Raw genomic sequence first — 25795 nt, forward strand, 5'->3', positions numbered from 1 at the left:
TCTGACCCAAGCCTCAGCCGGACCACCAGCTCTATAGATCAGAGGGAAGCTGAAATGACAATTGCACTTGCGCTGGTCCAGCAGACTCAAGACTGTAGCCACCCAAACCTCACAAAAACAGTCCATCTGCATTTGCTCTGCTTTCTAAGGCCTGCCAAGCATTGGTACCAAGTTTCAAACCACTCAGCAGCCCTACAGGCATGCAGGCAGTTTCTGACAGTCCAAGCCATTTCAGCAGCTTGCAAACTTGCCTTCATGAATCTTCTAGCCTGACATAGTCTCTACATAGATTCTTCTGAAATATAACCAAATCGAATATCATAAAGTATAAGCTTACCATAACACAATAAAACTGCCAACTTCCCCAAGATGTTTTGCATCATTCGTCCGTTCATTCTGGGGCCCAAGTATGGGGACAAGCTGTTGGTGACAGCAAGGTAATGGGAGATTCTTAACTCAGGGACCCATAGGGCTCAATCTAGTTGTGTATGAGAGCTACAATCTGGCAACACAACGTGCTATGTATTTTGATAAAGGAATGCACACCAGGGCCAGAGAGGTGAGGTAGTGGGTAAAGTGACTGAGGTGCATGCAGGAGAATCTGAGTTCAGATCCCCAGAAGAGATGTGAACACCAGATAAAGTAGCAGGGATCTAATCCCAACGCTCCTACGGCAAGATGGAAGGCAGACACAGGAGGCTCTCGGGAAGCTAACATGCCAGCTAGCCTTGCAAACAAGACCTGTCTCAAACAAGGTGGAAGGCCAGAACTGACACCTGCTGCCCTCTAACCTCCACACACATGCAGTGTCAAACGCACACACACATACACATGCACTCATCATACACATATTTACACAAAGCAAATTTTAAATGCACATCAAGTCTTACAGCAGCAAAGATGACACCCGCTGCACATGCACGTCATAAACTTTCCATCATAAATATTTGAAATTTAAAGAGTTTATTCCAATATATAAAGAAAAGCACTTTGAAAGAGAGAGAAAATAAGGCTTCAATTCACACACGTGTACAATAAGAGACTTCTGAACAGCTGGCAGAAAAGCAAGAGAGCTGAATTGTTCAGACAACTTTACTGAGCACCTTGTGCCTCTGCTACATGTTGGGGATTAAGGTGTTAAAACACTGCCCTTTCTAAATCCCAATCTCAATAATAAATGTGAAACAGGTTATAAGACCTTAACAGCTAATGTCAGGAAGGGACCAAAGCTGAACAGAAATCCTTGGAAGGTAAAGCTAAGATTTATTTATCATGGGACAATTAGTATTCCAAACATTTAAGATCTACATATTTTTTTCCACACCAAGGATTTCTTCACTGTGTAAATCCAATTCAACACACAGAAACCAACAGTTTCTTTGGTTTCTACTTACATGAGTCATTTTTTTTATTTTGAATTTTTTATTCATTTTACATACCAACCATAGTTCCCCTTCCCTACCCTCCTTCCAAACCCCCAGCCCACCCCCTAGCCACTCCTCCCAATGGGGTAAGGCCTCCCATGGGGAATCAACAAAGCCTGCTGCAATCAGTTGAGGGAGAACAAGCCCCTCCCCCCAACCCCTGCATCAAGGCTGAGCATGGCATCTCACTACAGGGAATGGGCTCCAAAAAGCAGGCTTAAGCACCAGGGATAGATTCTGGTCCCACTGCCAGGGGCCCTACAAGCAGACCAAGTCACATGACTGTCACCCACATGCAGGCTCCCTAGCTGTCCATCTGGAGCCCGTGAGGTCCCAGCTCATAAGCTGTCTCTGTGGATTTCCCTGTCATCATCTTGACCTCCCGTTGTTCATAGAATCCCTATCACATGATGGTGGGATTCATGAAGACCTAATGACGACAGCTGCTGAGGACAGACAGAGAACATGCCCTTGACCATTATCTAGGCCAGGTATTGATCAAAAAGGATCCACTTTATATAACCCCTTTATCAGGCAGAGAAAACTTCTGCTTTGCTAGTTTCTAAAAAACTCAAAGTTCATACCCCAAAGCCCACTAGGAGAAAACTACGTCTTACCTCCACAGTGAGCTGTAGTCTCTCCTGTTGGGGGACATTTGATCACACGATGCACCCCGAGTTAGCATTTGCACTAATTAAATAAAATAAATCTTGGGTGAGGAGGCTGAGCGAACAACTAGCTGACAGAAAGTAATCACAGAGTCTCAGAGGGCATGTGGGAGAGACGGAGAGATGCTCTGAAGTAGTGGGAGAGTTTGAGTGGCGTGTCTTTTGTGTTTTGCTGAGTGGAACGATGGGTCCTCTGGGAGACGCCAATAAGGAGAGTTAAGCTAGGTGCTACTCAGCCTCTCTGAGCTAGCAGGTTTTCACCCGACTTTTAATCTCAAGTCTTACTTATATTTAGAATAAAAGAGATTTAGCTAAAGCTAAATCTTTAGTGGCAGTGACAGAGCAGGTGTCCATGGGAATGGAATTCCCACCAGACTGTGCCCTGAGCACCTTTGCCACAGAAAACTGTGGAGTCATAATTGCTGGCTGAAATAGCAGTAGATTAAAACACAGCCGAGGTGCTGAAGACAAAGCAACATGTTCCCTTTTAGGTAGTCAGTTTGATTCCAAACAACTTGGAAGAGAGAAAACTAACTCAATTAATCAAAAAGATAAATACTGGGAACACAGCCAGTCTCTTAATTTTATTAGTTCTATTCAAAAGAATCCATTTCACTGAGGCATGGTGGTACATATCCCTAATCTTAGCTCCAGCAAGGCTGAGGAAGGGGAATGGCTGTGATGCTAGGCCAGTCTAGGTTACACAGCAAGAGACCTTATCTTAAAAATTCAGTTTTGGAACAGCAGGTATAATAAAATCAACTATTCGTAACAAACAAAAAGCAAAAAAAAAACCACACAAACACAAAAACAAACTGAGTCCTGCTTTAATTGTAGTATGTGGAATATATTAAAATCCTATAGAAACATTACTGAGAATCTTCTGGAAAACAGGGATGGTGCAATCCCTCTTGAGAGAAGGATGAGAGTAATTCATAGCTCACCAACACCTCCCTGGGTCACATTCCCAGACTACCCAGATCTCTTCATAATCTCATTTCAGATGCTTCTTAGATTCTGATTCTGATTTCAGTAAAAAACATAGGGGCTATCAGTTTGAAATTATGCTGGCCTTAAGAAATTAAAAAAGCTATTAACTATCTAAATAGTTAAAACATAAATAACTTTAGTGAGAAATCCACGTGACCCTAAAAGTCACTTTGGTAGAAGTGGGAAATGGATTGAATTATCCTGGATATAATTTCATTAAGGCTTCAAAACCTTCCAGGAGAGATTATCATAATTATACCATTTTATAACCAAAGTTAGGTTAAGAAAAGGCTTACTACACAAATCAAGAAGTCTGGGCCCATAGAAAGCTTATTTCTAAAAAGCTCTCTCCTCCATAATAGCATGTTCACACTACCTGTATCCCTCTTCAATGTCAAAACTATCAGCCTGACTTCTTCAGGAAGAATGGGCAATCCAAGTTAATAGGAGAGTCCCAAGAAGAAAACGCTGAAAAATCTGGAGTACACAAACAAAGCTGGTAGGGAAGACAAACAGCAGCAGCTTCTAGTTCATTCTAAAACCTTTAAGCCTTGAGGTCTTTTTCATTTAATGTTCTCTAGTTCCTGGAGAGGAGAGCCTGGACAAAGTCTGAGAAGCCAGGGAGTTGGCCAACTGTCAAGGAGAGAAGAGGTGGAGGCCTGGTGGTTAATGAGTAAGTGCTTGCCTAACCAGCTCCTCTTTCTTGACCGTGATCAGCCAATGTAGATGCGATGGAAATCATTGGCACCAAAAGCAGCATTACACTTGGGACACTTGCGCTGGCGAGTGTCATAGCGAGTCTTCACACACTCAAAGCAGAAAACATGGAAACATTTGGTAAGCACTGCATCCTTTTTACGCATGTTACAGCAGGGGCAGGTCAGCCGCGCCTGAAAAAGAAGAAAATCAGAGTCTGAGGAACCATAAAGCTCATGTCCCAAATGGCTATAATATAAGCAAAAATAAGACTACTGAGCTTTAGGAAACAGCACTGTTTTCCCCTAAAAGAATAAACCATTCTCTGCTTGCCTTCATGTGAAGGTGTCTACTGCTCTCTCAGTGCTCCAGTAGACCCATCCCTTCTGCCTTTGTGTGAAGTCAGCGACTACTCTCTCAGTACATTAGACACCACTTCAGACCCTGACAAACACAAAGATACTACCGAGTCAGTTGTTCTAACCTTGTAGTCCTTTATCTCCTCCATCAGAATCTCATCACACTTGGGCACATTGTCCGGCTTCTTGGTGGTCTCCAGCTTCCTTCGAAGCCTAGATATGTCCTCCTGCAGCAAGACAGTAAACACAGTAGACACATTTCCCAGACCTACCAGGTTTCTTTTTTTATTTGCAGAAATAATTTCTGCAACTTGACCTTTCTATTATAGAAACAAAGAACTTTCTGTCCCTTCATGTCCAGTTATCTTTAGGAATGTAGGAACTTGCAAATGCCTGTTTCAGAACAGACAACCCTATTCCTATCCACAACTTAGAACTGCACCAATGAAGGCACATTCAGTCAGGTGAAAACATAACCCGAACTCATGAGAGCAAGCTGCCTCATTTCGTGGTAACGAATTTTAGGGTGAAGGCAGACCTGGACTGAATACAGACCTGTGGAAGAGGACAGGAGCAATCCTAAGAAACAGCTGGCATGAGGAAACTGGAAGAGGAGTGAGATCTGAACCTCCTCCTGAAGCTGCACTGCTACTTCACAGTTCACCACTTTACAGATGTTATAGCTACTGTTTCACATCTAGAGAACACGGCATGAGGCAAACAATGCCAGGCCTTTCCCACAAGGCCCTTCAGCCTAGCCGTTCATGATGTTCAACACTCACCACAGCCCTCAGAAAGCACTGAAAAGGTAAATACAATCAAAGCCAACTGCTCTTGCCTGTGCTCGTTTGAAATTGAATAAGTCCTTTTCTTTGGTGACACTGTTTTCCACGATTTCATCCTGAAAATCATGGAGCTTCTTCTGAGCCAGTTCCAGCTGGGCTTTGAGATCATCTGCAAGCTGGGCTGCCTCCATTGCCTACGTGGAATGCAGAAACATCATCTTATCATCCCTTCTTCTAGGGAGGGAATGGCATCCAGAGTGAACTTAAATTCTGCAGGCAGGTTCTGCTTACTTGCCCCTGGAACCCACCCATCATGGCAGGTTACAGAGGCCAGCATACCTTGCGCTTATTCATCTCCAAGGCCTGAGTCCTAAGGCCCAGCTCCTTCTCCCCTGTGCCGATGTTACTCTGAAGCAGGTGCTCCTTCTCTTCCAGTTTCCTTACTACCTGTAACTGGGCATCCACCTGTGAAGGAAAAAGCTCAGATTTTAATGTAAGCAGGTAGGAAAATAAAATCAGTTATGTTTTATTTATCCATACTACCTCAAAAATTACAATATACCAGAAATGTCAAGCTATTGTTGACTTTTTCCATGAACTTTTCAAAAATATATCCAAGGAAATTATTGGCTTCAAGTTTTTACATTAAATAGTTCATGAATATTCAGAGTTTGGGAGCCTAAACTGCCAAGAATAGAAAACCATATTTACATATATTCATCTTCTGTAGCTATACTATTCCTCAAAACATGGTCACTCCAACCAGAACATAAATACTTAACTCAAACCACATTTAACTCCATTTCTTTAGAACAGCTAGAGGTTCTGAAGTAGACATTTTCTTAAAATCAACCACAAAGTAGAGTCAAACAATCCCAACAGGTAGAAAGTAAAATCACACATCCACTTCTGGCCTCTCACTCTCACAAGCTTTCACCCCAAGATCCAAAAGCAAGCATGTCAGAAGAAGACATCACGTGAGACTTTAACATACACTTTAATTTGCAGCATTTCTATCACACACAGAGAAGCCATGATGATCAGTTTTGCAGGTGTCTTCATGCAGAAACCTCCCTACTTCAACAGAACGAAGGACTCGACTCAACCTGATTACCTGGGTCTTCAGGGTCAAAACCTGGTCAGCCAACTCCTCCTTCTCCTCTTTAAGTAACTTATGGATCTGATTGGATTTGATCCGCTCTGACATTAGCTTGAAGTTTGCATCATCCTTCTCCCGCAACTGCTGCATCAAACGGATGTTCTGCTCCTGCATGTCCTCAAAGGCCTGTCCTGTGACATCCATCTCAGAGAGGAGAGCTTCTTCCTCCTAAAATGAGGGGCCAATTAGCAAATCTGCCTGCATGCCAAAAGATGAGCAGACGAAAGTAGGCCTTCCCTCTGTTCACCTGCATTAGTTTTACATCTACAATCATAAAGGATAAAAACTGTCATTTTTCTAATCACTATATCCCTCAGTGCCAGCCAGCAGAGAAAAGAGATGTCCTCAGTAAGCAGTGTCTGAAGCAACAGCTTGTCCACTGGAGGTAAAAATAAATTCTCTCCCACCAAATACAAAAAACAAAATAAGGGCAGGATGACAGACAAGAATTTCAATGTAATAACAAAGAAAATGATAAAAATTATGAACAAAAAGGAGTAGGATTAAAGTCAAACTTCACTGACAGAAATACCTTTCAGATTTCTACTTACGTGTTAATAAAAGCATGCCCACCTGCTTGGCCATGGCCAGCTTCTTCTGAAGGTATTCAATCTGCTCCTCCACTGCCCGGATCTTCCTCAAGGCATCCTCATCAGCCATTTTCTTGTTTTCTTTCTTCTCCTTATCCTCCAGATCCTTGAGTCTTTGCCTGAGATCCTCCAACTACAGGAAGAAAAGGATCATGTAAAAAACTAAGAGAAGTCATCAAACACTTCCAGAAATCATTGAACATTATACACACATGGAGGGCCCACATAACCAAACAGTAAAGAATTAGGGAACAGGATAAATGATGAACTGAGAGTGACTAAATTCAGCACACCACTTAACATCATTCCTGCAGTTCATGCAGCTATAGGCAGAGGCTTTGGAAGTGTTCAAACCGTCTTCTCCTTAGGCCTCAAATTTTCAAGAATAAAAACATTTCTCTTGGGATGGACATGGCAGTGCACTCAAGAAGAGGAGTCAGGTGGATCCCTGAGAGTTTGAGGCCAGCGTGGCCTATGTCAGGAGTTGTAGGATAGCCAGGACTACATGTCTCAAAAAGTCAAAAACAAACAAAAAACATTGCTCTAAGGGCCGATGGCTGATGGGAGGGCTGAGTGGTTAAAAACACTGGCTGATCTTCCTGAAGATCCAGGTTCAATTCCTGGTACCCACATGGCAACTCACAACCATCTTCTAAAACTCCAGTTCTAGGTGCCCTCTTCTGGTCTCCATTGATACCAGGAACACATGATGCACAGATATACAGGCAAGGAAAACACACTTACGCACAAAATAATAACAAAGAATTTAAGAGGAAAAAATTCCTCTTAAATGCAACCAGAAAGAGGACTTCTATAATAATAACGAAGATAATCTGGTATTAATTTCTCAGAACCAACTAAGGAATGAAAAAAATTTTAAAACCTACTCCATGTTCTTCTAATTCTGACATATTTTACTACCTTGTAGAGAATTTTAAAAGCCTGACTTTAGATAGTCTTTGTTGTTGTTGTTGTTGTTGTTTGAGACGGGGTTCCTCTGTGTACCCCCGACTGTTCTGGAATTTACTCTATAGACCAGGCAGGCTGGCCTCAAACTCAGAGAGCCGCCTGCTTCTGCCTCCAGAGTGTTGGGATTAAAGGTGGATGCTACCATACCCATAGACAGTCTTTGAATAGGTGGGCAAAGTTGCTAAGTTAACACTAGCTTTAAAGATGGAAAAACAAAGGACAACCCCACAAATGAAGATTGTCACCAGGATGACAGATGACAGAAAGCTTGGTTACCTCAGCCTTCGACTTCTTCTCAGCTGCCATTAGCTGCACTTTGTCTCTCTGCTCCTTGGGGGCAGAGCGATACATATCTAGCAGCAGCTTCATCTCCTTCTGGCTCTCTTGTGCTTTCCTATGACGGGGTGGGAGGGCAGAAGGAACAACACTGAGGAAAAAAGGCCATCAGAGCAAGAACGTACTATTTTATGACAATCCCTCCACTCTACATCATACAGCAAAGACATAGTTCCATAGGTTACCAACAGACTTCTGGGACATACTCGGAGAGCACAGAAAAGAAACCACACATTTCTCTGTTCAAACCTGCAACATCAAGTGTAAGGTAAGTAACTGGCACTTGTGACACAGGCACATCTAAGTGGTGCCGCTCAGAGACCAAGTGCGTAGACAGATCTGGGATGTATTTAGTCAAATCATTCAAATGATTTTTTTTACAGGGGAAATGAGTTACTTAAGCTAAACTGCATGAGAGATCAAGCACTTTGAACACAATGAACCCTTCAATTCGAAGTGTAAACCACGAAAACCAGAGTCAGAAGAGCCAGTTCCAGCAGACATCATGTTAGTGTAGGAGGAACTAGGACAACGTGTTATGTCGGGACAGAGGTAATGCTGAACTGAGTTAAAGCTGTCCTTCTGCCTGAATTCTGTAGAAAGAAACTGCCAAGGAATTCTTGGTTTAAGCTGGCATACCTCCAAACCAGTCAACTGCAAATAAATTAGAGACATAGAATAATTTAAAATACAAGTAATGCCAGCAAATTACCCAAACCTAAAAGCAGTAGTCAATTTTCAGTATTTCTAGTGTGCTATTTTAATGTGGTATCTGTTGTCTTAATATGAACGCATGAGAAGTAAATGCCTCAGCCAGGAGCTGACTGGCACCTAACCACTCAACAACACTGTATAGTAGCAGGTAGACCATCTGGCTACATATATCCAATTGAAAGTCGAGACCACATTAACTGTACATTAAGCTACATATAAAATACTATATAATGACTGGATGAGACATACCATAAAGTAAACACTTCATTCTTAGGTTCAGGCTCTGTATCATTATAAACATCACTTACTTGAGTTCAATCTTCAGCTGCTTGATAATTTCTGCTTCTTTTTTCCTTCCATCATCATGCTTCCCTTTCTCTTTATCCTTAGCAGAGTCTCTTTCTTTTTCTGACTCTTTCAGTTTCTGTTTCTCTCGTTCTCTCTCCTTTTCCTTTTCTCGTTCTCGTTCTCGCTCTCTTTCTTTCTCCCTCCTTTCTCGTTCTCGTTCTTCTTCATCCCGTTTGGATTTAACTTCATTGGCATCCTCCTGAGATGCCTTCGAAGCTGGATGAGTGGACAGGTCCTCAGAATCTTGCTTTAGCTCTGTGGGTTCATCCTTGGCGTCCTCAGTACTAGACTGAGACTGCAGGAGGGCACTGCCACTGCGCAGACGCGTCTAGGAGATAAGGCAAGAAAGACACACATCACCTCTGGGGCATAATGCTTCCCCCACTCACAATGCCCTTCCACCACCATGGCAAACAATGCTTATCCACTGTTCCAGGATACCTTGTTCAGGTCAGACTGTGCCTCTCTCAGCTTTCGCTTGTACCTCAGGACCTCCCCCTTCAGCTGGTGGTTGTGATTCTGGAGGCTGCTAATCAGGTGCCGCATTTCCCGGTTTATGGGACCTAAAGGAAAGCAGCACAGCAATATGAAGATCTCTGAAGAAAGCAAAGGCTCAAAGGCTCAGAGCAAATCGGGAACTTGTGAACAGCAAGGAGAGGTACCAAAAGAAATGCTTTCTCCAAAAATGAAAACCAAATGGCTTGAGTGAATTAAAACAAGCACCCAGGTTTTAGGTCAAATGAATTACAGGATTTGGTTCCAGGTATTCCAAGTCTTCTGAGTTTAAGATAGAATCAACAAATCCCCAAAATCCTGTTTTATTTCAAAGAAAGAATTTACAACAGAACATAGGGTAGAGCAAGAGTGATTTGACCTGCTTGTTCGTTGGCGGCAAGGGTTTGCTCAAATTCTATCCTCAGCATTTCATACTCCTTGCGGACCTGGGCCAAGGTATCCTCCAGCTGAATTACTTCAGTTCTCAGCTTCTTATGCAGACTAACCTCATCTCGCTGCAGATAAAGAACCAATAAAACATTCATATAACTTCAATATGTCTCCTAAATTCAATCTGTAACAGTCAAAAAAAAAATCCGCTATGAAAAGAATGCTAACTCTGAAAATCTCCACTTCGATACTTAAGAAGCACCAGATGTGATTTAGAAACATGACTTTAGAACCTGGCAGAACAGCGAATAAAGGAAATGGTATCTAGCTCTGAGATTACAAGTCAATTGGAGAACTAACCATAAACTGTCTGGAAGTAAATAGAAACTAGCATTCAATTTATTTAGCCAACATACATAAAAACTTCAACTACTTTAAACATTACCTTAGGGTCTACAAAAGACACAAAAGTGAATATAAAAATCAAAGTTCTATGTTCAAAATACTTTACCTAAATGTGTATTAAATGCCACAAAGGCACAAAGCCTATGTGTTCTCCCTATATGTATGAACTGAAGACACCATTCCATGAAGGCTGGTCACAGGGCACACTTCTACTTCTAACTACCAACAGACTTTTCATGTTTATCAACCACTTCCTCATTAGAAAAGCCTCACAGTCAAATCAGATGCTCTGTCTGCTCCATACATCTTTAGATAAATACCACTGAATCATGCTGTAACCTAATGAGTCTCATTCTCCCAATGGACTATAAGATCCATGAGAGCAAGATTGTCTTATATACCCACTGGATGAATGGGATAGTAACTATACATGGGAGTAAAACCATACAATTTATTAACACAGCAGGAGAGGGAATGGCTGGCTCAGTGGTGGAGGGCTGGATCCCACACCCACAAAGAAAAGCTCACTGTTACCTCAATGAGCTCAACCTGGCGCTGGTGAGTTCCCCGGGTGCCATGAAGCAGGGTCCGAGCTTCATCCAAGTGGGCTTTCAACTGTAGACTCTCATTGTACAGAACAGAGAACTGGGACTGCATGCAGCGATATTCTGGGGTTTCCTTAACCACTTCTTCCACTGCACTCCGCAACTCCACCTTAGGAAGGCCCAAGGAAAAGGCAAGTCAGAGTCAGAGGAAGCCAAGTATGTCCCCAGGTCACACATGGGAAAAATATCTTAAACTCACTAATGCTCCATACACTTGAAATCATTACTCAGGAAGTTATGAAATCTATACTATCACTCTGCGTAAACTCGGTCCTGCTGTTCCACACACTTGAAATCATTACTCAGAAAGTTATGAAATCTATACTACCACTCTGCGTAAACTCGGTCCTGCATAAACTAGGGCGATTTCGATACGTGTTTCACATTTTTTCAACCCCAATCCAAAGAAGCTGAAGAGCTGCTGGAAGAGTGACATAAAACTGACCTGACCAGCACATTTGCTCTAAAGACAGCTGCAGACGCCAGCCACTAGCTGTTCCTTATTAACTATCACAGAGAACATGTTTCTGACTGGTAGTAAAAACAGCCATGCTTTTCCTAAGCAACCATTTGCTTTAATTTCCCAAAAATTTTTAGTCTTCACTTTCAGTTCAAATGTCTTTATTATTTATTAATCTAGAAATAAACTATAAGTGACAGACTATGGATGAAAGGAGGATAAGGAAGACTTCCAGAAGAACCTTCTTTTTCCAGACTCTGCAAGGGAAAACGCTAACAGGCAGGAATGAACACCAACAAATCACTAAGCCTGCATCTACAGGAAACTGCGTAGCCAAATCTATGGCCCATTGTTGGCAATAAAAACCACGTGACCAGTACATGCCCACAGCATGCACGTTTTCCTGCCAGCTGCCTAGAAACACTCACCCTGATAACACTCATTTTCTCACAAACTCTAAGTCAGAAGACCTTGATTTAATCTAGGAATCTTTACTGGCTACTCTAAGCCTGTTTCAGAACAAGACTTGTACAGACAGTAAGAGCAAAAGCAAGTGCGTACACACCAACAGGAGCCGCATTTCTCCCCTTTTTACTAGGAATTGAGAGAACTATACACAGTCAGATACACAGCATGGTGTTCTTTTATACAAGCTCTGTGTGAAATAAATACCATTAACCAGTCAGATGCCGTGTGCTAGGTCTTTGTATACTGAAAACAGTTAAGATCTGCTTTCCAAGCATATTTTACGTACACAATACAGAATTATCACACTCCAGTCACCATACTGTAAATTTGATCACTCAAGCTGCAACTGAAACTTTGGACCATTTAGTCAGCACCTCTCCAAGGCCCTTTCCACCATTCTATTCTCTGCTTCTTAAGAAATCCACTTTCCTAGCACCCATATATTTCAAGCAGTATTTGTTCATCTGGGTTTGCCTTATTTCACTTAGCTTAATGTCCCCTAGGTTTACCAATGCCAACTCAAATGACTAAATTTCCTTTTTCAAGGCTGAATAACATTCCATTGTACATCTATACCTTTTTTAATGTTCCTATGAGATTGTTTCCATAGTCTGCTGGTGGTGATTTTATAGTGGGCAACTTTACTGAACTCATCTCTAGATCTCAAGAGCCTCTCCAGTCCATGTATGTAAGGCTACCACACCTGCAGACTGAGACAGTTTTACTTCTTCCTCTCCAATCTTTCCAATCTGGAGCCCTTTTCTCATTCTTGCCCCTTTCTTGTGATTGTATGATACTGAGAAGAAAGGGAAGAGTGGACATCCTAACCCTTGCAACTCTTCATAGGGTATGTAAACAGTGCACAGGTCACAAACGGCCTTTGCTGTGTTAGGGTACATTTCACCACACCTAATTTGTTGAGCTGTATCACGGAAGAGGCTGAATTGTCCAGTTTCCTTGTCCCTCATAAAGCCTGCAGGTTCACATGCTGAAGAACAAAACGCTTGCTTTCTCTCACTTGTCAGAGTCACAACTCCTACCTTTAACTTTTCATTCTGTGTTGTGACCTCTTCAAAGTCTTGACGAAGCTTCTCTAGCTCACAGTGTCGGTTCTGAGCCAACTCTTTGTTCTCCTCCAGCTCTGCATTCATTTCCTCAAACTGGAAAGGATCAGAAAAACAGCAGGTGAGGATGGAGACAAAGGTCTCCCCAGACATCCCATTTCCATTCCTGCAAATGCCACTGTGCTGCTTGGAACCAATCCCAGTGTCTAGGCACAAGGCCTATTTCCAATGAAACACCATGTCTCAGGTGGGGCAGCCTTTACCTTCCGGGCATTGATGGTGATTGTACCGCCATAGAGACTGCTCCCTGCTCCATATACCTTATAGCCTTTTGAATTCACCTACAGAGAAAAGAGAGATGGGACATTGCAGTTGAATGAGAAAGATGAGTCCTCGAAAAGATGCTTGTGTTTGATAGTTACTACAGATATACAACTGATCAAAGTCCTAAGAACAAGTGACAATTAAGAGTTTAGTGCGCACGCACGCACACACATACACACGGCCTGCACAAGATCAAACTAATCAACATACTAGCGTGGAAGGAGAAAGTGTTCTCCTTATCCCTAGCTGAAGAGCTACTGGCATTTGATAGCTGCCACTGGAAGGAAAGCTGTTTTTCTTTAGGATTGTGGCCCCAGGTATGTTGCCCACCCATGAGCAGATAACGGTCCTAATAGGAGAAAAGTTCTAGAAGATTTTGATGGAGGATGGGTAGCATCAAATACACTGTATACATGTATAAAAGTCTCAAAGAAATAAAGACTATTATATTGGGGGGGAGGGGAGCCAGAGGCTGGAGAGGTAACAGTTAAGCAGTTAAAAACAGTAGCTGTTCTTACAGAAGAGCCAACATGGGAAGCTCCCTGCACCCATACTTGGAGACTCAACCCCATGTCACACCAGCTCCAGGGGCTCCAATACAGCTTCTGGCCTCCACAGTCACCTGCACCCATATGGCACATATTCCCTTTCTCTCACATACACATTCATACGTATAAATAAGAAATATATTCGTAAATAATTTTAATAGCCTTTATAAAACAACACTGACCCGTTCTAGGACTTCAGCCAAATGTCGGTTGAGGCGCTGTTCTCTTTTTCGAATTTTGTCAATATCCCACTGCAGGTCATCAATCATAGACTCCAAGACAGATACTCGTGACTCAGCTGTCTCTACTTTACCTTGCAGCTTACAGAACTACATCCCAAAGACAGGGATTCAAAAACAAGAAAAGATCAAGTCAAAAAAGTTCCAAATTCCACAAAATTAGCCCTAGGTCATTTATAGAAAATGCTACAATTATAGAAAAAAATTATTCAACACACAAGTATAAAAATAAAGTCATAGATTCAGTTCTTAAGATTGCTACAATCACAAAAACAGGCAGTTGCTAAGAATTTTCGCATAAGAACAAGACCAGTTAACATTCACTAATCTCTCTACCCATGAAGAGCATCTTTTCCCTAGGTAGAACATGAAATCATCAAAAGTTAAAGATTTTTTTAAAAAAAAAGAAAAAAAGAAAAGAAAACATCAAGTATCAAATATTTTGGGAAACATGAATTCAAACTAGTAACATCTCTTACTATCAACTTTCTCTCTATATACATCTAGCAATGATAATTCTCATAGAACAAAAATGGAAATTCCTAGTGTTTTTTTCTTTGTTTTTTAAGCTGACACTTGGGTAGTTTACAATCGGGTTGTATGAGAAAATGAATGTTCGTGCATGTCCAGGCATACATGTGCCACAGCTTGTTATATGGAGACGAGCAACCTCAGATATAAATCCTTGCTTTCCATCTTGTTTGAGACAGGATTTCTTGTCATATGTCACTTTCAGACATCTCTAGTTTCCACCTCCCATTTCACCTTAGGGAGACAAATATGAGGATTCTGGATCCAAATTACTGCATTCAACTTTATGCACATTCTGGGGATCTCAATTTTGCATGAAAAGTGCTGTATCTGCTGAGCCATCTACCCAGACCAATGCTGTTAAGGAATAACTGCCCCATGTTCCCATTACAGTCCTCCCAGTAAGAGGGATTTGCTCTTCCCCTGGAACCTAGACTTTAGTAGTCAGCAAAAATAATACTATGTAACTCTGAGACTATGCCAGAGAGATCATGCATGGTCTGCTTTGTTTCTTAGAGCACTCAATATAAGAGGTCAGCTGCCATGTAACAAACCTGCAGGTCCTGGTCCTCTAGTTGTCAACTAAGGTACACTCCCAGCTGATAGGCAGCATCAAGAATCAATAATGAGAGCTGTTTCTACACAGGGAGCAAAGGAAAGTTGTACCTGTTTACTATTGTGAGATTTGGGAAGTGAGTCAAAAGGAGACCTTTCCATCTTGGTAGCACCTAGTTAATACCCTAAAATATGACACTCCCATTATTGTAAATGCTGCTAAACTATAATCACTTTGATGGGTCATGAGCATCCAAGTCTTATCAACTTCCCAAATAGTGCTCTGACAGCCAGCAGTGTTCTGGGATTCCCCTCTGTACGCTGTGAATACCAGTGGTTAAAAAAGAAACTGCTTTGAGCCTATAGCAGAGGAGGGCAGAACAAAGCTAGGCGGGGAAAACTAAACTGAATGCTGGGAGAAAAAAGGCGGAGTCAGGGAGACAGACACCAGTAAACCACAGCCTCGTGGAAATACACAGATAGGTTAATTTATTATGAGTGAGCTAAAAATACTCTAGAGTCACTGGCCAAGCAGTGTTTTAAATAATATAGTTTCTGTGTGATTATTTCGGGTCTGAACTGCCGGGCAGCCCGGAAATGAAAAAGCAGCCTCTTACAACACAGCAGAGTAAAGAAGTAACACTAGAGCTTAGGAAACAATGCAGGAAAACAGGGCTCTGAGATTAAGCAGATTCATGAGCAATCACATTTTCTAATCATCTGATCTCTTTTTGTTCACTAATTTTTCACTTGTTTCCTCACCAGTAAAACAGGAGCTATTTTATTTACTATTAGTAGTAATATCCATAAAGTGCTTAAAATGTTGGGCACCATGTGAACAGCAACTATTAAGTGACTAATTAGCATGAAAGTTCAGTAGCCAAACTAAGTTAGGTCAAATTTCAGCACACAATCAATCATTTGAGCTAACAAAATAATTAGAAGCATGAGAAGAATCATCCAAACCTTCATTACTTTCTCATAAGCCTTTTATGGAGATAAATGCCCAAATCCTGATATGTGTTATTCATGGAACTGGTCTAGAGTAAAAACTCACGTCCCCCAAGTTCCTATGGCATCCAACGTAGAAGAATTCCCTTACCCCACTCTCTGCAGAACTTTCGCCTAGCTATTCCTCAGTACCACTGTTCACAGCCTTTTATATTTAGGGCAGTGAATTATTTTTAGAGATTTACAATATTTGTTGTGTTATGACATTTCTTCCCAATGATGATGATCCCTAACTATCCATTAAACAGAGGCATGAGAAATATTCAGATGCTGATCTCGGAGTTGACTGTTATTGTCTCATGCTCTCTTCAACATCAAAGCACGCTTTCTAGAATAAAGGGACCTCTCAAAGTTCTCATCCTTTTCCCTAGAGGTCAGTCAGAGCTACTAAGAATGGCTGTCACTCCTTTCTGGTCAAGTACCTCCTGAGACATGGTGTGGTGCTTCTCCTGAAGGAGGTCTGTCAGCTCCTGGAGCCTCACATTCTCTTGCGCAAGGAAGGAGTTCAGCTCCTGCACTGCTTCCTCCACTATCAGGTTATCTGAGGAAGAAGAACTGCACTTTAGTTTTGCATTGACAGTCTAAGTTTTAAAACTGTCTAGTGCACCAAAGCATTGACCTCCCAGCTCACCTCACTGCCCTCAGAACATCAGAAAGCAACCCAGTGCTTATTGGGTCACATGTAGTTAGTTGGTTAAGTAAATGAGTCAACATGCAAACATCACCTATTCTCATCTCTTTCTGTTAAGACAAATGCCTTGAGCAAATAAATGAATGCTATATAAATTTATACAATTTCCATCACCAAAAATGGAGACTTTAGAATTTAGAATAGACAAGATTTCTAAGCAGTGTCAAAATTAAAGCAATATAATTTAAAGGCAATCATAAAATACCTATTATTATCTAATACCAAGCATCTATTGAGATGAGACAGGAAGCAAAATTTTTATCTTCAAATCATCACATGTAAAATCATGAGGAACAAAGATACAATGCAGGAGTCACTTATCACAATAATTAAGTGCAATTCTAAAGCTTAAAATGAAAAATGTACAGAATATTTACAGATGCACAAGTTACATCTTTAGAGTTTATTATGCTGAATTCATGCATTTAAAATTAGTCACAACTATTACAGTTCAATCTAAAGCACCAAAAATGGAAACAATTATTCTCAGGATACAATGTACACATTATTTATAAATTTACAGTTTACATCTTTAGAATTTATTACTCCAATTCATGTGTTCTAAATTAGACTCACAACTATTACAGCTCAATCCCAGAGTTATAACTAGAACTAATTATTCTCAGGACATACATCATCCTTTAGAGCTGTGGATGGGAATCTGTTTCCACACCACCTGAAGCCTTTGCTCTCAGAAACCATGAAGATAAGTCAAGTCGTAGGTTCCCAGTTTCCATCTAGGACTGCCCACCAAAATCAAGTGTGGAGCTTGTAAGAAAGACAATTCCCTGGGATCCATTCCAAGCTTACTAAGAATCTCCATGGGCATGGGAAATACACATAAATAAACGATGACTCTGAGCCAACCTCAACTAAGAACTAGCGCCTACATTTTCATTCTTTCCATACCTTAAGTCCTGCAGACAGGTTCTAAACTACAATAAAAACCCAGCAAGTGTTTATTAAATTAATAAATAAGTCATAAGTCTAACTCCTTTAAACAAAAACCAAACCCATGGGTGAAAATGAATTTCTAAATAAGTTAACACTCAGGATTATAATTCATACCATATGTACCTTTACCTTTTTTAAACACAGATTACTTCTGGGTCACAAACAGCTGAACTATTTAGAATTTATATATAATAACATTTTTTTAAAACTTAAACCTGATCTTAAAATATATTATCAAAACCTTTTTTCCTTTGTGCATGTGTGTCTCCTATGTGTGCAGGCATGTATATGCATGTGAAGGTCAAAGGATAACAAGAACTAGTTTTCTCCTGCCACCATGTGGGATCCAGAAATTGAACTCTAGTTGGCAGGTCTAAATGCAAGCACCTTTAATGCTAAGCAATCTTGTAGACCCAGAACTCCAAAATATTTCTTAGTACTGTTTAATATACTATTCAGGTTAATTTTTTTACAAATAGAGCAAATAATGTACTTGATATTCACTTAAAATACCAAACTTAACATCAAAATAACCTCTGCACATGGTGTATTCCCCACATTACTATGATTAACAATACCCTCTAGATAAGCAATTAGAACCAAGGGAGACAGAAGTATCACACAGTTTGTTCTATAGTAATTGGAAAGAGTAATTACACCCATTCACTCCCCATTGTGGTATCCTAACTAATAATAAAACACAAACATATTAATTACTACACTAACCAAAAAAAAAAAAAGCGCAAAACTTAAAAACTTCCTTGAAAAATAAAACTAAACTATAGAACAATTTATTTCTTACTTGCCCACCCAATGAATAAACCATGTTATACCTAACTAATTTATTTTGGAGACAAAGTTAAATATCTTGATGATAATCGGGGCTGCTAAAATACTATAACCAGAGGGCTAGAGTGATGTCTCAGTGGTTAAGAGGGTGGTTCAGTTCCCAGCAATCCACATCAGGTCCAGGAGACTCTAATGCCTTCTTCTGGTCTCCTCAGTTAACTGCACTCAAATGTATATACAACCGACCACATACATACACACAGTACATCTTTTATTAAAAGATACTATAACTAGACCATGGCTATTATTAAAAACTTAAAATCAAGGTATTTTATTTGCATTAGTAAAGATCTTTGGGCATTTTAGTACACTTTCTATACTGTCTGGACATAATTTATATAAACTCAGTAATAGTAAGTATTCCAAATGGTAATTTTATTTTAAGACTTTTCCATCCCTTCACACATGGGAGTTATATTTTACTACCTCATCTAATGCCCTTTAAAAACATCAACAAATAAAAGAGCACATTAAAACCCACCTTTTGAAGTCAGAGCAGTTAAAACTAATTCTGCTGTTTATAAAAGTTTATAGTCAGCATGGTCATGCTCAGCACACTGAGTCACGAGATTTAAAACTCCAAGAAATTTAATTAAACTGTGTTCTCTTCTTTTCTGCTTTTTGGTGCTGGGAACAGAAGCCAGGGCCCAGTGCATATCTAAGCACATTCTACCACTCGGCTGTACCCTGAGCCTCACAGGGCTGAGATCGTCCCCTCCCCAAAGGCTCCCAGCCTCCAGCTTCTCTCCTCACCTCCACTGTTCAGCTTCCGGGATAAGAGGTCCACTTTTTCTTGCAGTTTATCATAGACAGTGACAATCTGGGACACAGCACGGCGAGAGGACTCCACCCGCTCCTGAAGCTGCGATTCCATCTCTTCACTGGAACTGCTGGCCAAGGTAGCAAGGAAAGAGAAAGCTGGCTCTTGCCCTTCCCCTGAGGATAAAATGAGAAAAAGAAGCCTCCCAAAATTATAATTCTGGAAATAGCAAATTATTCTTCAAATGGAGAGCCTCAAAGCAAAGTTCAACTTCAAAAACTTAGGTAAGTAAGGCAGTTACAAAATAGTCCCCCAAAGACACAGGGAGAGAAAAAGAAACCCCCAAAGTATAAAGCTAGAAATAGCAAAACCCACTGCCTCCCTCAACTGGAGGGCAAAGCTCAAACTCAGCACCTGGGTAACCAATGCAGTAAAAGAATTCCTCGTCAACTTGCCTCTCTCACGGTCATCTTTGCGCTCCTGATTGCTATCAGAGTCCGGTTCCGGCTCTGGCACAACCAGGGCTTTCCTTTCTGTGAGTAGGTCTCCCAAACCCTGGTCCAGATCATAACGTTTAAGGATGATACGAATGTTTTCATCGAACTAGAGAAGAATAGGGACAGTTAGCAAAAAGAAAAGGCAAAGGCTGGGGAACTAAGAGAGCACTAAGGATAAAAACGCTGATATGAATCTGGGTGAACATACAAAGTCGCTACCTGGCTCCAGTACCGGTTCACAATCAACAGCGAGGCATCGTCAGTTGCCTGGCGTCGCTCGAGTTTTTCAATGTGTTCCCGAAGTTCATCTTCAATGGCCTGCCTCTGATCTAGCATTTCTGCTAGTTTACGGTTTTTGGATTGCAGTGTTCGAATGTCTAACTCCTCCTGCCCCAGGAAACCAGAATTAGTCTCCACAAATAAGAAGAATGAGCTGTTAAACTCAACAAGCTCACAATAGTTCATTAGCTATTTTCTATAAATAAACAAATCTTAACTCAGCTGTTAAGGGCTTATCACACAAACATGAACACCTAAGTTTGATCCCCAGGGTCTACTTCTAAGAAAACCAGGCATAGTGGAACATGCTGTAAACCCAGCACAGGGAAGGTAGAGACAGCTAGATCCCTGAGGATGGCTGTATAGCCAGCCTAGCCTAATTGGTGAGTTCTAGGCCAAATAAGATAACTTGTCTTAAAAAAAAAAAAAACAACATCAATGGTAACTGAGGAAGACATTTGGCCTCCATATAAACAGACACACACCCAGATACATACATACACAAAGAAATCTTACAACTAGTAATTGGGCAGGAAATAGGAGCAGAAGAAATAAAGGAACGGGCATAAGATCACGTAAAGAAGAGCAAATGTTAGCCTCTCAGCTCACCATCTCACTGTTCTATGGTCATGAACCTCCACAAAGCACCACAGCGCTGAGGCTCTACCCATGCAGCTAGGTCACTGTCTAACCTCCTAGGTGCCACTCTCCATCCACCCGAGATCTGGCACACAGGCTGTTCTCTAGGCCAGTACCTGTGCATATTATAGGTGACTTACACATAGACACAGATGAACCATCTAATGTCCTAGCACCCAGTTTGTCAGTATTTTGAACACTTTAATGCCAAATGACTGTCATCACCACTGGACTTCTGGGATGCCTTTTATTCCAAAATGTGCATTGTAAGAATCATCCAGAACTCTGCTCTACTCCAGCTTCCCATCTCCCGAATAAAACAAGTCTCTCCAGGTGCCCCATGTCTCTCCAATAGGCCTTTTGCCTCATCTAGGGCTTCAGAATTCTAAACTCACTTTCTCTCACTCTATCTCATTTCCATTACTTTCTACTTCGCTTATACACTACAATATAATCCTTCAACACTTGCCCATTGTTCTCCTATGTCCTTAATCCATTACTCTAGCTTCATGAACAAATGTCAACCTAAATTAATCCAGACAGCTGACGATTCTATCGCCATACCTCATATAACAAGATTTCTACAGAAACGCCAGAAACCAAGAAAACCAGTGACTTTACAAAATGAATTCCTAATATTAACAAGTGAGCATCCATTCACCATTAAACCAGTGTAAAATTCTCCAGAGTCTCCCTTTTACACAATACTCAAGAGATGGCTTTGTTCCTTATTTAGTAAGAAATATAACTCACCAGATGGGAAACTATTAATTTCCCCCAACTCTCTGACCCAATCCAATTCACCAGCTTTTCTTTTCTTTCTTTTTTAATTTGAGACCAGGGCTCATGTAGGCCAAGCATAACCATGTAAGGGAATAATGAACCACTGGCCTATACCTCCAGCAATATGTACACATTCTGAAAACTTCCACCTTCTACTCAGGCTCCTTGCCCTTCAGTAAACACCTCATTCTCCAAGTTAGTCATAATGGTGCAGGCATGAAAGGAAGAGGCAGGAGGACCTGGGGTTCAACACCATCCTGGCCTACAAAGAAAGATCCTGTCTCAAAAGCAAAGCAAAGCAAACAAAATACTCTCAGCATCAGCAATTCCCCAAGCCTGAGTATCTTTAGACTTTCTCTGCTTTCTGCTCTTGGAGAAGCTGAGGAAAGCAGGGGGTAAGAGTGAGAGGGAAACAATCACAGGTCATAAAATAGCAGGGGGAAAGGCTGACACTTTAATTTTTTGTTTTTTTTCTTAAACAAAAGTTAATCAAAAAGAAGCAGAGTAAACTCAGATGGGAGAACAGGCTGATCTGCAAAAAAGTCAGCTAAAAAGCTAGCAGTCTTGCTTTATCAAGAAATTGGTGAAATTGAGATTTTCAAGCAAGAACTGGTTAAGGAGATTTTTATTTTCCATCTTCCATGTCAGGGTAGTGACTAGAAGTCCTGCGCCAGCTTCCTGCACTATTAGTAAAGTGTCAGAACACAGTCCAAGAATGGAGTCATGTGAGGATTCTGAGTGCCTGTGAGAAAACTCCAGGAAAAGAAGACAGGACTCTTGTCACCTCAGTTTCTTCAAAACACAGCACTGTTCTTGGAATGTGTTTTCATGCTCCTTCCAGATGTAGCATGAGAAGTGAGCTCACTTCAGCGGCTACTATCTATGTGCCTCTATGGAAGAAGCGTATTCTTGCCACAGGTAGCTTGACCTTGTGACCCAACACCTTCCAAAGCACTATCTCTACCCAATCTTCTAATCCTCTCACGTTCTTAAGCTCACTGCAATCAGCCGCACCACTATCTCAGCACAGGTCTGCAGCCGCCAGGGAACTACCTGTTGCTCAATGCAACGTCGCCCTTCACTCCAATTAAAACGTTCATTTGGCTTCTACAACTCAGATTTGTCTCCATGGTCAAAGTTACTATACCCAACTCCCTATCCACTCCAATAAGGTGTCTTACTATTCAAAACCAAACAGGCTGGTTCACTCTCCACAGCTCCTAAAGACAGTCCTCCCATACAAGGCTCTAGCCCAGAAAGAAAGACCTTACTCCCCAAAGCACACACTGATCTTCCCTGTTTCGTGTGCCTTATCCAGTCTGTCAGGATTTCTGTCTATGCTACCGGCTTGATCCACTTCTCAGGGATCTCTCATTCGGACAATTCTTATGACCTTCTGTTTGTAGCAAATATTTCTGAACTGTTTTGTCAGAGAGCCAGGCTAGAGCAGCTGGAGTGGACAGCTCCATTCATACTGCCAGAGTTCACAACTCAAGGGTACACTGGATTCTCACTTTCCCTGTCTCCAACCCTCAGCTGGCTCACTATAAAAACCTCAAAAGTACATCAAAGGAGTCATTGCCTTCAAAAGAGGCAGGAAGACAATCCTTACCTTAGGAAAGGTGAGGCTGTCAGGGGTGGGGATGGAGGAGTAAGAAAGAGCAAGAGGGACAATTCTGGTAGGTGCACACACGATAATCTGTGCATCCACGGGAGCTTCCAGGGTCTCCTTGTTGCCCTCTGACTAAAGTCTAAGGAGGGATGTATGTTCTGCTTTCCTTCCATCAACCTATTCTGTCAGTAGCACTCTGGAAACTGAAGTCTACGAGCTGTAAAACACAGCAACCAGCAAACAAAAGATACTCAGTAACTACTTAGACTGGCATAAGTGCATTTAGGGTGCACAAATAAAGGCTGCTAAGACAAAAATCACCTTCTGGCAGTAGGATGGAGTTCTAGAACCCAGGGCATCTCCCTAAATAACACTTCATTATCATTATTAAGCAAGATCTTATTGTAACTGAAAAAAATCGAATCAACTTCTCTGAACCTCAGCATGAATATCCACAAGAAATACAAATTGAAAGTGTCTGCACAGTATATTCCTTTGACCAATTCAAATACAGAATCTTCTCTACATCAAAGTCTCTTAGCTTCCTTCTGACATACAAGCGATATTATGATCCACTAAAAAAACATCAGTTAACTGTCTATCACATCACCTAGCCCAGTAATGACTGACTGCTCACTCTTACGGAGTACTCACTGTGTTAAAAGTGATGTGGGAACTCTTTATAGGGACTCCCGTGCTGTCTCCTCCATAACCCAAGGTAACACACAGGTCCTACAGATTCACTTCTCACACAAACATGGGCACAGGGCAGATAATACAGGCCATGCAGCTCAGAGATAAGGCTGAGAGCAACCCCTAGGGCTCTGATCTGACTCTCACTCAGCGCCAGCGCTCTCAAGGGCTTTCTCTCAGAACATGGCACCAAATTTTCAGTAAACGAAAAGTGCTAATTGACTATAACAAAGACTAGAGTAGCCACCAGACTCACAGGAGCCCCTCGCCAACAGAGCTCAAACATCAACACCCCTGGCTTCGAGAACTGACCACCACAGCCTGTCAGCCACTTCCCTCTTCTTTTCTAATGTGCTCCCCCCATCAAAAGCAAGCCTAATTTTTCACTTTCAGGTGACAGCTGACAGAAGCCAAGCAGCCTTTCGCAGCAGCATCATTTCTCATACCGTTGAGGAGACACCCCCGAGCTTAATTGTTTCCACAGTGGTCCCGGAGTCCTCCACAGCTGTCTTCTTCTCTGGAGGCACAGATGTGCCTGGCTCTCCAGCTGCTCTTTTGCTTCCGATGCCCGACATCTCGGCATATAACGGCGGTTGCTTTTCTGAAAGGAAAAAAACAAAAAACATGAACTGAAGTAAGATAAGCAAAGTAAGCCACAATACAGAGCACCGAGGTAGAAAAACTAGCAAGTTATTCCACATCCAGCAGCACCAATCCTAAATGGAGAGGGGGGCGTGTCTGTGAGAAACAGGAGCTGGACTGACAGGGTAGTGGGTTTATACACAAAATGTTAATAATAATAGTCATAGAATAAAGAGACTGAATAAATTTTAGGACTCTTCACTTTGAGACACAAAAACAAAAATAGAAAAGGACAGGTTATTTATGACAGAAATTAACGTTAAAGTGTTCGTCTGGAGACTTTGAGCTGAAAGAGATGTAGGAAATGTTAGCGAAGTCATTAATCGTATACAAAGTCAGTTATCTCTGAACCTGCTTCCCACACACAGTATGCTTGCTAGACTTAACTGTAACGGGCATATGACATAATTAGAAAAATAACTCAAAGAATGTCAGATGAACACTACGCACCTAAGAAACTCAGGCGTTCTCTTTACTATTAAACGCACTCTTGGGAACTCTGGAAACGTCAGGTCTAGGGGAGCACCCGGGCGCTTCGTTTGGGGGAGCCGGGTCTCCTTAAGAGACCGCGTTTGCCAACAATTCCCGTTTCTTCATCTGTACAAACGAGGTGTACTTTTAGTAACTCCCCCACCTGACTCTGGTTCCGAGGCTCGACCGGGGCGGAATGGATGCTAAGGTCCTTTCGCGAGAAACCCGGCCATCACCAAACTACACCCGGCTGGCTCCAGACTCGAACTCCAGGACGAGGCATGGACGGCAAGCGGCGATCTGAGTCGGACCTCGCCTGCAAAGAGAGGAGGCAGGGACTGAGCAGGGAGCCCAACTTGACTAGAAAGCGGCCAACGAACTCAGCAGCCTCCAGGCCTGTAAGAGGGGACCCGGGAGTCCGCCTGACGGACTCCCCGCTATCCCAGCCCGGGAGAGTCCGACGCCACAGCCGACCTGGGCTCCCGCAGCTCACGCCCCGAAGCGCGCGGGTCCCGGCGGTTATTCACGTAGACCCCGGCGGGACTCTCATCCCTCACTTCGGACCGGCTACGGAGAGGGAAGGAGCTTCACGGAGGCGGAGGCAGGGAGAGGAAGTAGGGAAAGAGAAAAGGAAGTTGCTTCAACCCGGCCCGCTGCACTATAAGCAGGAGCGGGCGGAAGTGGCGTTGGAGGGCGCCTGGCGGAAGTGACGCGTGAGGAAGGCGCGGAGAGGTCTGAGTGGGCGCGGCCTTCTCGGTGACGTCTGAGAGGGGCGGGACCTGACCTAGGTTT

General features: G+C 42.1%; 2 protein-coding genes across 3 annotated transcripts in view; one reads left to right on the forward strand and one right to left on the reverse strand.

Annotated features, from left to right (window-relative positions):
• Window positions 1–25795, forward strand: part of Aldob (aldolase, fructose-bisphosphate B) — a 150153-nt gene that overhangs the window by 24938 nt on the left and 99420 nt on the right. The window lies entirely within an intron of this gene.
• On the reverse strand, window positions 947–25702 carry Rnf20 (ring finger protein 20). 2 transcript variants are annotated; one of them, XM_075967216.1, is made up of 21 exons: window positions 25478–25702; window positions 25167–25319; window positions 24337–24491; window positions 20104–20271; window positions 19843–19990; window positions 19381–19563; window positions 16556–16674; window positions 13980–14126; window positions 13189–13266; window positions 12902–13021; window positions 10863–11042; window positions 9913–10048; window positions 9480–9601; window positions 8999–9366; window positions 7917–8034; window positions 6655–6804; window positions 6037–6249; window positions 5262–5387; window positions 4976–5116; window positions 4263–4364; window positions 947–3972 (listed from the first exon to the last, which is right to left on the reverse strand). In XM_075967216.1, exons 3-21 carry the CDS (start codon window positions 24463–24465, stop codon window positions 3796–3798), a joined length of 2925 nt encoding a protein of 974 aa, XP_075823331.1. In that variant the 5' UTR covers window positions 24466–24491; window positions 25167–25319; window positions 25478–25702; the 3' UTR covers window positions 947–3795. The 2 variants fall into 2 exon arrangements, with proteins under 2 accessions (XP_075823331.1, XP_075823332.1); XM_075967217.1 differs by having other exon boundaries at window positions 1244–3972; window positions 24983–25319; window positions 25478–25640.

Source organism: Microtus pennsylvanicus, chromosome 3 (assembly GCF_037038515.1).
Source record: "Microtus pennsylvanicus isolate mMicPen1 chromosome 3, mMicPen1.hap1, whole genome shotgun sequence".
Lineage (NCBI taxonomy): Eukaryota > Metazoa > Chordata > Mammalia > Rodentia > Cricetidae > Microtus > Microtus pennsylvanicus.

Excerpts from the sequence above, each read along its gene's own strand:
- Rnf20 (XM_075967216.1), bottom strand. The coding sequence starts at position 24,465 with ATGTCGGGCATCGGAAGCAAAAGAGCAGCTGGAGAGCCAGGCACATCT. Across the intron at positions 13,267-13,979 it reads TGGCTGAAGTCCTAGAACGG|GTGAATTCAAAAGGCTATAA; the intron begins GTCAGTGTTGTT and ends TTTTCTCTGTAG. Across the intron at positions 9,367-9,479 it reads CACAGTCTGACCTGAACAAG|ACGCGTCTGCGCAGTGGCAG; the intron begins GTATCCTGGAAC and ends CTTATCTCCTAG.